This window comes from Coregonus lavaretus (assembly GCF_964263955.1).
Source record: "Coregonus lavaretus genome assembly, chromosome: 6".
NCBI classification, from domain to species: Eukaryota; Metazoa; Chordata; class Actinopteri; order Salmoniformes; family Salmonidae; genus Coregonus; species Coregonus lavaretus.
The window spans coordinates 33,253,423-33,265,848 of record NC_139993.1 but is presented as its reverse complement, the minus strand read 5'-3'; the positions used below and the strand labels follow the sequence as shown (position 1 = coordinate 33,265,848).

General features: G+C 40.9%; 1 protein-coding gene across 1 annotated transcript; it reads left to right on the top strand.

The window, feature by feature from the left end:
• Positions 1-777: 777 nt before the first annotated feature.
• On the top strand, positions 778-11,989 carry LOC311131287 (lipoprotein lipase-like). The gene is made up of 10 exons (XM_084164182.1): positions 778-1,027; positions 2,086-2,267; positions 2,576-2,755; positions 3,432-3,543; positions 5,454-5,687; positions 6,056-6,301; positions 8,757-8,877; positions 9,132-9,314; positions 10,089-10,196; positions 10,327-11,989. The coding sequence occupies exons 1-10, from the start codon at positions 934-936 to the stop codon at positions 10,376-10,378; spliced, it is 1,512 nt and encodes a 503-aa protein (XP_084020308.1). The 5' UTR covers positions 778-933; the 3' UTR covers positions 10,379-11,989.
• The last annotated feature ends 437 nt before the right edge of the window (positions 11,990-12,426 follow it).

The window sequence follows — 12,426 nt, the reverse complement described above, 5'->3', positions numbered from 1 at the left end:
TTAAATCGACACATTTTATTGAATAAATATTGATAGCCTGTATAGGATAGTTCTTTCAGCACCAATAGTGTCCCTGCATTTAGCAGAATATGACGCAAAAACTTTAACTTTTCGCTTTATATATATATATATATATATATATATATATATATATATATATATATATATATATATATATATATAGATCTATTTGGATAGACATAGGCCTATGTTAAGATTCCTAAATATAGAAATTGTGTATTGTTACTTAACACTGGTTTTCGAATTACATTCGTCAAGCCGCATGTCTTAGGAAATGCTCCAGTTATACAGCATGGTAAATCACACAAGAGCCAAAACTGGAGCATGAGGTATGTACAGACTACATAACTCAGACACCTACATAGAAGGCCATTTCGAATAAATGTTTTAAAAAATATATATATAAATATATTACTTGAATATGTTTTTATTTTTTAAAGAATTAGGCTATAGCATTGAAACTCTAAATAGCAAGTAAATCGTTTGGTGAACATGTGAAATATTTTTACCAAGACAAAATATTATTCTGAATTGAATAAACACATAAAGTATCACTACAAATGAAAGCTAAAACAGCAAATCTTTTAACATTTCCATATGTGAAGCACACCGGTGATAGGGCAGAGAGAGCTTTTTGGGCCATTTTGCGTTTGGGGAACCAGTTCAAGCCCAGCCCACTCACTTCAGACCAATGGGGTTTGTTTATTCAAATGAGCCACTCATAAAGACGACTTGGAGGGGCAATTGTGGCAGACTTCATAAGTAACTTCACTCTGATCACAAATCAGATCTACTTTTTGACCAGAGCAGTGGTCCTACTGACCTATACAATTGGATCTATTACTCCTAAACCAACATACAAGGAACTTTTCATTCGGGACTTGACGGAGAAACCTCTGGATCAACAATAATATGGGAAAAGAAAATACCTTTTTGGTCACCGTTTGGATAATTCTGGCAAATATCTATGTATCTTTTTCAAGTACACCAGAACAAACACTTTTTGGTAAGTAAGGGATATTTCTCCTATCTGTTTGTAGAGCTGACTTTGGCTTTGTTAGAGATAGGTTAAATAAACACATTCTTTGCCTCTACGTTGAATTCCTCCCATAAAATAAACACTAGAGCCAACGGGAGGCAGCATAATTAAGTGACCGAGAGTAACCTCCATTCAGATGGACGCCACTGCTCTAGTGCATTTTGTTTAGGGTGCAATTAAAACAATATTTTGATTACGAAATGTTTATTTGTTCTATTTTGAATTTATGGATAATAACACTTTTCGCTTTGTTTACACATATTTGCATAATGCATAATAACATATATTATAATTATTATTGACATTATATTCGATATTTAATGTGGCCTATTTATCTATGTTTGTGATATCCAAAACAATTACTACTTCATTTCAAAAGGCTCATAGTGTTATTACTACAATGTTTGGAATCATAAATTAATGTTTGGTTGGTAGAATTTCAAAAGATGCAAAAGAGGGCGACACTGGACCAGTAAAACGTTTTGTGATATATTTTATCACGCTGGTAATTGGATTAGTTTACACCAATTGATAAACTGATAGATTCTGCAGATTGTGTGTTTGTAATTACTTTCTTCCTAAATAGATAGTGTTTGAAGATAAAAAAAAAGTTGAATTACCACCACCACTTGAAAGATGCAATGAAAAATACAGCAATTGGTTTCTTTGTAACCAAATTGTAGATGCTGGATTTGATTTGTCATGCAAATAAGAAGTTACATTTTGGTTGTGGTAAAGTGTTTGAAATGCTAGTGACCTCCTTGTACAATCATGATTATGAAAAAGTCATAAATAATAGGACATCTAGACTAGGTTTCAATTTTTATCTTGTTAAATGTAAACAATAGTGTCATGAATAAGGTAGATACCTAAAGACTCTTGACTCCCCTGCATTGTGCATAATGGTAACCTGTATGCCTTGATAACAGGATTTAAAGTGCTTACATGCAAGATCATGCACTACTAGTAGAGTAACATCATGACTGACTGAGCCAGTTTAACATCATCACTCTGTGTCTGTGCAGGTAACAGCAACTCTACTGAATGGCTTGAGGACTACACCGACATTGTATCCAAGTTCTCCTTGAGAACTGCTGCGATACCCGATGATGACTTGTGCTACATCGTTCCCGGCCAGCCCTTAACCATCCCAGAGTGTGAATTCAACCCTGGGTATAAGACGTTCGTGGTCATTCATGGATGGACGGTAAAGCTTTCACACTTTATTATGATTGGCACAAAAGCATAAGTTGTTGACCATAATTTCAATTAGGCTTGTTGTGCATAATGAGGGAAATAACTCCACAATGTTGATCCTAAAAATAAATTCAGCATTGATAACTAGATGCATGATGAGAAGCCCCCCGCTGTCCCTAGGCATAATGTTGTAGTGATCATTTATGTGTACAAGTGCTGACACTTGGCTAGTCTTCAATCAGTGCTATGAGTAGAGAATGAGGGCTAGGGCCACAGTGAGTCAGGCCTGCCACTGACCCCAGAACTGTGTTTGTCCAGGTCACAGGGCTGTTTGAGAGCTGGGTCCCTAAGCTGGTGACAGCGCTGTACAAGAGGGAGCCCAAGGCCAACGTGATCGTGGTGGACTGGTTGACCCGGGCCCAGCAGCACTACCTCACCTCCGCAGCCAACACCAAGCTGGTGGGCAAAGACGTGGCCAAGTTTGTAAATTGGCTGCAGGTGAGTGAGCTCAAGGACACTGGGTACATAGGAACATAGCCACAGGAAGTAGGGGTGCTGAAAACCCCCCTGAAAAAAACGAGAGAAAAAAATGTAATATTATATATTTTTTGTTTGTTTTTTTACAAAAGTAGTGCACTGGGCCATTACTAGTCCTGTATTAACGGACAGAAATAGCCATCTGTAGCATGGGCAAAAATAATAATTCAGCATGGTTCACACAATGGCCTGATTTCTAACTTGAGATCAGACTTTCATGTTGACAATGCATAAATGTATTTGAATTATGCAATATGTGACTCGTGATGATGCAATGGTTTAGAAGTCAATGCTGTGGATGTATTTTACTCCTGGCTATGATTTAGGATACCTAAAGGCTTTCTACAGCCATGTTGACCACATTTCCCACTCATTACACAGCTCATTATTGATAGAAACAGCAGGTGGAGCTAGTGAAGCATATCCTCTGCTAGAAAAAGACAAGGGCTAGGAGACATTGGTATGATAAACTGCCTGAAATTATTACATGTGTAAGCGTACAGTATAACTGACAGAACAGAATATACTTGAGAGGGTGTTGGAATGGCATAGCAAGTTTTACAGCCAAGACTTTACACAGTCACAAGTCACCCTGGAAAATATAAATAAAACCATGTTTGCTTTCCCCCCTTGTCAGAAAACGCTAGACTACCCCTGGGAGAAGATACATCTGCTGGGCTACAGTCTGGGTGCTCATGTAGCCGGCATCGCTGGTCTCCTCACCAACCACAAAGTCAGCAGGATCACAGGTGAGCAGACAGCCTTTCTCAGCTGAAGAGGTTTTAATGTTTATCTATCAGTCTGTCACAATGTAGATGCATGTACCATGGATACATACAGTAACAACAACAAAATCCAGAAAAACGCATGTCAAAAATGTTATAAATTGATTTGCATTTTAATGAGGGAAATAAGTATTTGACCCCTCTGCAAAACATGACAAAACCCTTGTTGGCAATCACAGAGGTCAGAAGTTTCTTGTAGTTGGCCACCAGGTTTGCACACAACTCAGGAGGGATTTTGTCCCACTCCTCTTTGCAGATCTTCTCCAAGTCATTAAGGTTTCGAGGCTGACGTTTGGCAACTCGAACCTTCAGCTCCCTCCACAGATTTTCTATGGGATTAAGGTCTGGAGACTGGCTAGGCCACTCCAGGACCTTAATGTGCTTCTTCTTGAGCCACTCCTTTGTTGCCTTGGCCGTGTGTTTTGGGTCATTGTCATGCTGGAATACCCATCCACGACCCATTTTCAATGCCCTTGCTGAGGGAAGGAGGTTCTCACCCAAGATTTGACGGTACATTGCTTGTCCATCGTCCCTTTGATGCGGTGAAGTTGTCCTGTCCCCTTAGCAGAAAAACACCCCCAAAGCATAATGTTTCCACCTCCATGTTTGACGGTGGGGATGGTGTTCTTGGGGTCATAGGCAGCATTCCTCCTCCTCCAAACACTGCGAGTTGAGTTGATGCCAAAGAGCTCCATTTTGGTCTCATCTGACCACAACAGTTTCACTCAGTTCTCCTCTGAATCATTCAGATGTTCATTGGCAAACTTCAGACGGGCCTGTATATGTGCTTTCTTGAGAAGGGGGACCTTGCGGGCGCTGCAGGATTTCAGTCCTTCACGGCGTAGTGTGTTACCAATTGTTTTCTTGGTGACTATGGTCCCAGCTGCCTTGAGATCATTGACAAGATCCTCCCGTGTAGTTCTGGGCTGATTCCTCACCGTTCTCATGATCATTGCAACTCCACAAGGTGACATCTTGCATGGAGCCCCAGGCCGAGGGAGATTGACAGGTCTTTTGTGTTTCTTCCATTTGCGAATAATCGCACCAACTGTTGTCACCTTCTCACCAAGCTGCTTGGCGATGGTCTTGTAGCCCATTCCAGCCTTGTGTAGGTCTACAATCTTGTCCCTGACATCCTTGGAGAGCTCTTTGGTCTTGGCCATGGTGTAGAGTTTGGAATCTGATTTATTTATTTTTTCTGTCAACAGGTGTCTTTTATACAGGTAACAAACTGAGATTAGGAGCACTCCCTTTAAGAGTGTGCTCCTAATCTCAGCTCGTTACCTGTATAAAAGACACATGGGAGCCAGAAATCTTTCTGATTGAGAGGGGGTCAAATACTTATTTCCCTCACTAAAATGCAAATCAATTTATAACATTTTTGACATGCGTTTTGCTGGATTTTTTTGTTGTTCTTCTGTCTCTCACTGTTCAAATAAACCTACCATTAAAATTATAGACTGATCATTTCTTTGTCAGTGGGCAAACGTACAAAATCAGCAGGGGATCAAATACTTTTTTCCCTCACTGTACATGCATAGGCCTACATGTGCAAGTTCTATCTCAATGCATTTAGCCTCAATAGTACTCCCATTTGTCTCCATAAAGTTTACCCAACTATTACATCTCTTTGACCTGCTTATAATAATAACTTGTTTACCCCTGAAGCAGATCAGGCCATTGAAAACCACAATCAAATCATCACAAGAGCACATTGTGGGCTTTGGCCAGGACTGCATGGACTCATGTGCAGTATGGACCTCCAGGACCGTGACTGATCTATAACGTTTCTCTTTTTCCCTCTCTGTCTCTGCTTCTACCCCTCTCTCTCTTCCTCCCCCTTCTCTCGCTCTCTCCCTCCATCCGGCTCCCAGGTTTGGACCCAGCCGGCCCGACCTTTGAGTTTGCTGATGCCCAGAGCACCCTGTCCCCTGATGATGCTCTATTCGTGGACGTCCTGCACACCAACACCCGGGGCTCACCAGACCGCAGCATCGGCATCCAGAGACCCGTGGGCCACGTGGACATCTACCCCAACGGAGGAACCTTCCAGCCAGGCTGTGACCTGCAGAACACCATGATGATGATCGCCACCACCGGCATCCGTAGTACGTACTGTAACTGGACACTGTACTGTAGAATGCCTTCTACTATTCTATCTTCTCCATATTTCTGCTGTCTGACATATAGTAAAGCATAGTGTAACATCAAAGTCTGTTATTATTCTGTAGTAAATCTTCATGAGTATTGTTTCTTGAAGTTTTAACATCTGCAACAAGTACTTTGACTCCATTAAAAGTGGCGTTTTCAAAGTCTTCAGTTTTCTAACCATAACACTGAAAGCCATACGTCATATGCCAGAATAAGCACATTTCACAGACACAGTCACACGGTTAGTCAGGTGTATATTAGAGAATCAGCCAGTGTTTCAGACTTCATGGTCCTAATGGTCTTGTTTTACGCCTGTCCTATGCAGATATGGACCAGCTCGTGAAATGTTCCCATGAGCGCTCCATCCACCTGTTTATCGACTCGCTTGTGAACGCAGCAGAACATCAGACCATGGCCTACCGCTGCAGCTCCAAGGAGGCCTTCATGAAGGGAATGTGTCTCAACTGCCGCAAGAACCGCTGCAACAAGGTGGGCTACGGTGTCAACAAGGTCCGCCTGCCTCGGAGCGCCAAAATGTACCTAAAGACCCGCGAGATGATGCCCTTCAAACGTAAGGATGAGAGAGGAATTGTCTTAAGACGAGAAAGCATGCATACACAAAGTAACAATTTGATCAATCTTTTTCACAACAGAAGGTCCATTTCCTGGCACTAAAATAGAATTCCACAAGTTAAGAGTTACTTGACGTACATTAATTGCCAAATCCTCAATGCATTGGTCCGGTAGTGTTGGCTAGGAGCTGGCCCGAGCTGGCCTTGAGAACTTAATACTGAGTCTCTTTGCCATCCTATGCATGTTACATTAGTACAACGGGCCCCACCGGTGCACATACTGTATTGGTACTGTACCCCCCTGAGCAAACAACTACTGTAGTCTACACAAGTCACTCCCTTATCAGTCACCTGACTCACTATCCATAAAAGATTCTATAACATCCGCCCAGCTTGCGTCCATTTTCCACCCTCCTCACCCCACTACTCTAGGATTGGCACAGTCTGACATATCTGATAAGGTAGTGGCGTCAGGGACAAACAAGCCATTAAGGTCACATGAGAGTGAGACTATTAGTATTTCAGTAGTGGGCGTAGTTTGGTAACTGGAAACCACTGCACGTGAATTCTTACGGTGGAAAGTTAGAGGAAACCTTTCACGCCAATTGGAAATGCTTCTGGCACTGGCTTTGAATCTAGGCACACAATAATATCTCTGTAGTTGCATAGTACACTGTAAAACCATGAAGCATTTGACACATTTATAACCTAAACGTCAGTGTTTCAAACTTAAACATCAGGCATTTAGATTTTCCAATGAGTCTTCTCATCTTAAACACAGGCATTTAGAATGATAGATAGTCAGCTTTTCCAGTTTTAATATCTATGGTTCCTCATACACATTAATTTATTGATCTTATTATTATTATTTATTTATTTTTACCCCCTTTTTCTCCCCAGTTTTGTGATATACAATTGTGATCCAATTACAATCTTGTCTCATCGCTGCAACTCCCCAACGGGCTCGGGAGAGGCGAAGGTCGAGTCATGCGTCCTACAAAACATGACCCGCCAAACCTCGCTCCTTAACACCCACCCCCTTAACCCAGCTGCACCAATGTGTTGGAGGAAACACCGTTCAACTGACGACTGAAGTCAGCCTGCAGGCGCCCGGCCCACCACAAGGAGTCACTAGAGCGAGATGAGCCAAGTAAAGCCCCCCCCCCCGGCCAAACCCTCCCCTAACCTGGACGACGCTGGGCCAATTGCGCGCCGCCCTATGGGACTCCCGGTCACGGCCAGTTGTGACACAGCCCAGGATCGAACCCGGGTTTATAGTGACGCCTCAAGCACTGCGATGCAGTTCCTTAGACCGCGGCGCCACTCGAGAGGCCTTATTGATCTTATTCTATACAAATATAAATAACTTAAATGTTTCTAAACTAATCCAATCTCCAAGGGGTTGGACTTATTGCACGCGTTACTGAGATGGTTGTTCCAGTTTAGATGGTTTGGGTAGTCTTGATTGTTAAGTTCTTCACCATAGCAGACATTCTGAGTGCAGGTTGTGGGTGATAAAATATTCAAATTGTTGGATATCCTCCCTCTGGCTGGATTCTGATAGGAATTACTAATCACTTCACAAACCAGAGGACGGTGACTTGCAGGTCTGATGGGGCCCATGAGCCAGGATTTTAACTAAAGGCCTTATGAAGTGTATCAAATGTGGTCATAAAGGGTTTTCTTTTAATTGAAACACATTCACTTAGGCAATCACTTGATGAAGGCTTCAGGAATATAAGTTATTGAATACAACAACCATGTCTCTGTTACTAACAAACACAGACATGGGTGGGTATCCCTCACATTCACTCGAAAGGCATGCTGTGAAATATGCAAATACGGCTTTACACCCTACAGTGTTAAAACAACACCCCCAGTGTTTAGTGTTTAAAACCTAGACGCCTTGTGCTGAATAAACATGTTCATGTTTTTTTAAAGTGTTACAGCGAATAAACATGTTCTGGTGTTTACAGTCTAAACACTGTGACACATTTTCATTTGATATTCTAAATGCCTTGATGTATTTAAGAAGTGTTACAGAAAAGTGTTTAGTAATGTGTTCAGATCCTAAACACTTGGTTTTACAGTGGAAGGAGTGGAAGGTCGGACAACTTAATCTGAAGCTAAACACTGTATTTTCTTTCCCTTAGTCACACAAAGGCAGTATGTGGATCGATAATATGGTTATGTAAAGACAGGTCTTAAGCACTGAGGTACTACAATAGTGTGTGAGCAGGGATCTTTAGCTCAAACTGTGGGCGTCAGTGATGGGATTATGTCCACATGCCCCAAACACTTCAAACTGTCGGAGAATGTGTCTTAACTGGGCAGACTGCAGGTGTTTCCATAGGAAAAAACATACTCAGGGTTTCAGAGGGCAAAACCTTCTCTGTGACACTCGTCTGTATGTGGCATGGTTCTAAATTAAGGTCTCTGTCATTCTTTCCACAGTTTTCCATTACCAAGTGAAGGTGCATTTCTTCAGCAGTGAGAAACTGGCCTACACTGAGCAGCCCATGAAAATCTCTCTGTACGGAACCCATGATGAGAAGACAGATATTCCTTACACCATGTACGTATAGTCTGATATGAAAGAAAATAATAAAATAAGGAAATTATAGGAAATACAAAAACATTTTGTGCAATACTTTGTCCAGAAATGCTTGATATAATATCTAAACCAAACGTACAAATATAAAACACTGACATTGTAGCTCATAATGAACCCTAGAAATGTCACCTCGCCACCCCACCTCAGCTGGGTACTATATACAGTACAGAAGGTGAACTGATCCACTCACCTTTGACCTGTGTGTGACCCCTCAGGCCCTTTCTGAACACCAACAGCACTGTGTCATTCCTGCTGACCACCGACGTGGATGTCGGGGAGTTGCTTATGGTCAAGCTGCGCTGGGAGAAAGATGCCTATTTCAGCTGGTCTGACATTTGGGGCAACAAAAACTTCCACATCCGCAAAATACGTGTCAAGGCTGGGGAGACTCAGTCCAAGTAAGTCATGATAATAATGATGAGCTGCATTTCTGTATGTAAACTCAGCAAAAAAAGAACGTCCCTTTTTCAGCACCCTGTCTTTCAAAGATAATTCGTAAAAATCAAAATAACTTCACAGATCTTCATTGTAAAGGGTTTAAACACTGTTTCCCGTGCTTGGTCAATGAACCATAAACAATTAATGAACATGCACCTGTGGAACGGTCGTTAAGACACTAACAGTTTACAGACGGTAGGCAATTAAGGTCACAGTTATGAAAACTTAGGACACTAAAGAGGCCTTTCTACTGACTCTGAAAAACACCAAAAGAAAGATGCCCAGGGTCCCTGCTCATCTGCATGAATGTGCCTTAGGCATGCTGCAAGGAGGCATGAGGACTGCAGATGTGGCCAGGGCAATAAATTGCAATGTCCGTACTGTGAGACGCCTAAGACAGCACTACAGGGAGACAGGACGGACAGCTGATCGTCCTCGCAGTGGCAGACCACGTGTAACAACACCTGCACAGGATCGGAGTTGACAGTGAGAGGACGTTTCTTTTTTTGCTGAGTTTAGAAGGGGTATTCAAATTCACGGGCCTCAAGGTCAGCAGCATTGCTGGTTTCACTCTAAGGCCAATTAATTACATTCATCAATCAAAACCCAACAGTACTGTGGACAGTATTTGAATACCTTTGACACAGCACATCACCTTTCACATTGCCAGTCTTTGGGGTTATACGTTAAAGGTGTCGAGGGTTTTATTGATAGTCTTTACTGTCTGACTCCAGGGTGATCTTCAGCGCTAAAGATGGAGAGTTTGCCTACCTCGTCAGAGGAAAAGACGACGTAGTCTTTGTCAAGTCAAAAGAGGACAACATGAGCCGGAAAGAGAAAATGTAAGAAAACCTGAACATTTGGCAAACTTTGAAACTTTGGTCATTTGAATATAGAAAAATCTATTAAACCAAAGATGGGATTCAGAACTTATTTTCTCATGTTCTTCTTTTGATTTATCTTCATCTTCAGGATGCACAGACTCAAGATGCAGGGAAGCCTCTTCAAGAAGAACATTGCATGAAGCAGCACTTGAATAGAGTTCACACTGAACCACACAGCCAAAGCTGAGCTGGATGGAGCCTGGGAGAATACGCTGGAGAGAAGATAGGGGATTTAAGTCTCTGACCTGTACTGTATGTTCTGCCTCCCAACCTGTGTCATCTCATCTCCACCCCCAAGCACAATCACTTTTCTTCTATTAACCATCATCATGGAGAGTGTTACAATTGCTTTTTTATGGTTTTGACTTGGTCTAACGTTGCTACATTATCTTTTTAATCCTTCATCTCAACTGTGTTTATGTATACCTACTATATCAAATCAATTAATTTCTAACCCTATACTAGGTAGTTCCGATTCAAACTTCCGATTCAAAGAGATTGACGTAGATTCCACTTTTATAAAATATTTTTGCCACATTCAGTATGCACACTATAATAATCATGTCACTAATGCTGTCATGCCTAAACCACTAATTGCCACCATCACAGGGACGAAAGATGGTGACACTGTCTACTGAATTGAATATTGCAGTGATCCGTGTAAATAGCTTTTCGATCAGTATTATATATATGAGTTATCATTGTAGATTAATTCCCTGCTTGTTCTTTGTGTGCATTTGGTTATTGTGTTTGGCACTGGTCACTTTAAGGGCGTTAGTCCCTGTCAGTCAATTTGATCATTCATCAACTAGTTAAACTGGATTGTTATGTTTAGATCATTCTTTAATTGGTCACTGGACTTCTGAAGAATAGAGGTCACAAGCAGAAGTTAGTATGTCCTTAATACTTCTATTACTTCCTTTATAGGTCAAAAATCATGTGGAAACAATGACCTTAACCCTATTGGTCAAGCATGCCCTCTAAAACATGCCATTTTCTTTTAAAAGGTCAAACAAAATGCTACACTAAATGTATAACTTATGTGAGACTTTGCAAACATGGGTTGGCAGCCCTACATAATAGCCATAATACATCCCAAGAATGTTTCATATTCTATTTATTGAATGTACCTGTATATATTTGTATATTAACCTGTAATATATTTGGGCAGATTTCCATAGCTGTCACTGTTTTTATAGATGAAGCAGTGTGATTTTATGTGTGTGGCTTTGGACAGACTGATCAAATTGGTCTCCATGCCAGCTGATGAGTGCATTTATTTTTCTGAACTGAAATGCAGTGCACTCTATGAAGACAAAAAAATTATACTTTAATCAAGTGAATACATTATACATTTTGGTATTCTTTGATTTTTTTTACCACCCTAAACTACATATTGTGTTCTTGAATTCCTTCGATATTATTCTAACCCTAGAACATATAAACAGTAAATAGATACAACATGTAGCTATTCTTAGGAATTAACCTTTCTATATGACCAAAAAGAAGACATTATTCAAATCTCTGTCAACATAACTCAATAGCATGGTGTGAATTACAGTGGAGCCGGCGTGGGGGGAGGGCTCAGCTCCCCTGAATGAGATGTTAGCTCCCCTAAATGCAACAAAAGTACAACTTTGGGGGGTCTCTAAATAATGCTAATTCAACCATTCTCCTATTTGTTTAACATGAAGTGTTAAATATGTTTTACAGTGGTAAATATGAAATAAAATATTCAAATGAAACGTGTGGCAACGCTGTCCATCCAGTAGTGCTGAATTTTGGCCTTAGATGAGCTCCTTTATGCATAGATTTTCCTTTGTACTTCCTAATTTTCGCCATTTGTTTGAAATGTGTCCTCGATAAAAATAGCCTTTATTCCAATTCATTAGATATATCCGTTGATTTATCATTGTTTGCTTTTGGCAGTCAGCTGTTTGTGTAGGTACTGGTGTTCTCTGTGCCAGAAGTAGTAGACTATTTATTTGGCTTTATTATTTTCTATCAATATTTGATTCAATGTTATGTAGGCATAGTTACACTTACAGTGCATTTTCCGAGATCTCCAAGATCCATGATTCTACAGGGTTTAAGTTCAATGTTCTAATTCGATTGTTAAATGCTTACTAATTAAGTGATAATGCCAGAGAAGCCGGTGTTTGGAGGATATATTGACACAGATGTTGTT

Coding starts and splice junctions, on each gene's coding strand:
- LOC311131287 (XM_084164182.1), top strand. CDS start 934: ATGGGAAAAGAAAATACCTTTTTGGTCACCGTTTGGATAATTCTGGCA. Junction 3,544..5,453: donor CAAAGTCAGCAGGATCACAG/GTGAGCAGACAG, acceptor TCCGGCTCCCAG/GTTTGGACCCAGCCGGCCCG. Junction 10,197..10,326: donor ATGAGCCGGAAAGAGAAAAT/GTAAGAAAACCT, acceptor CTTCATCTTCAG/GATGCACAGACTCAAGATGC.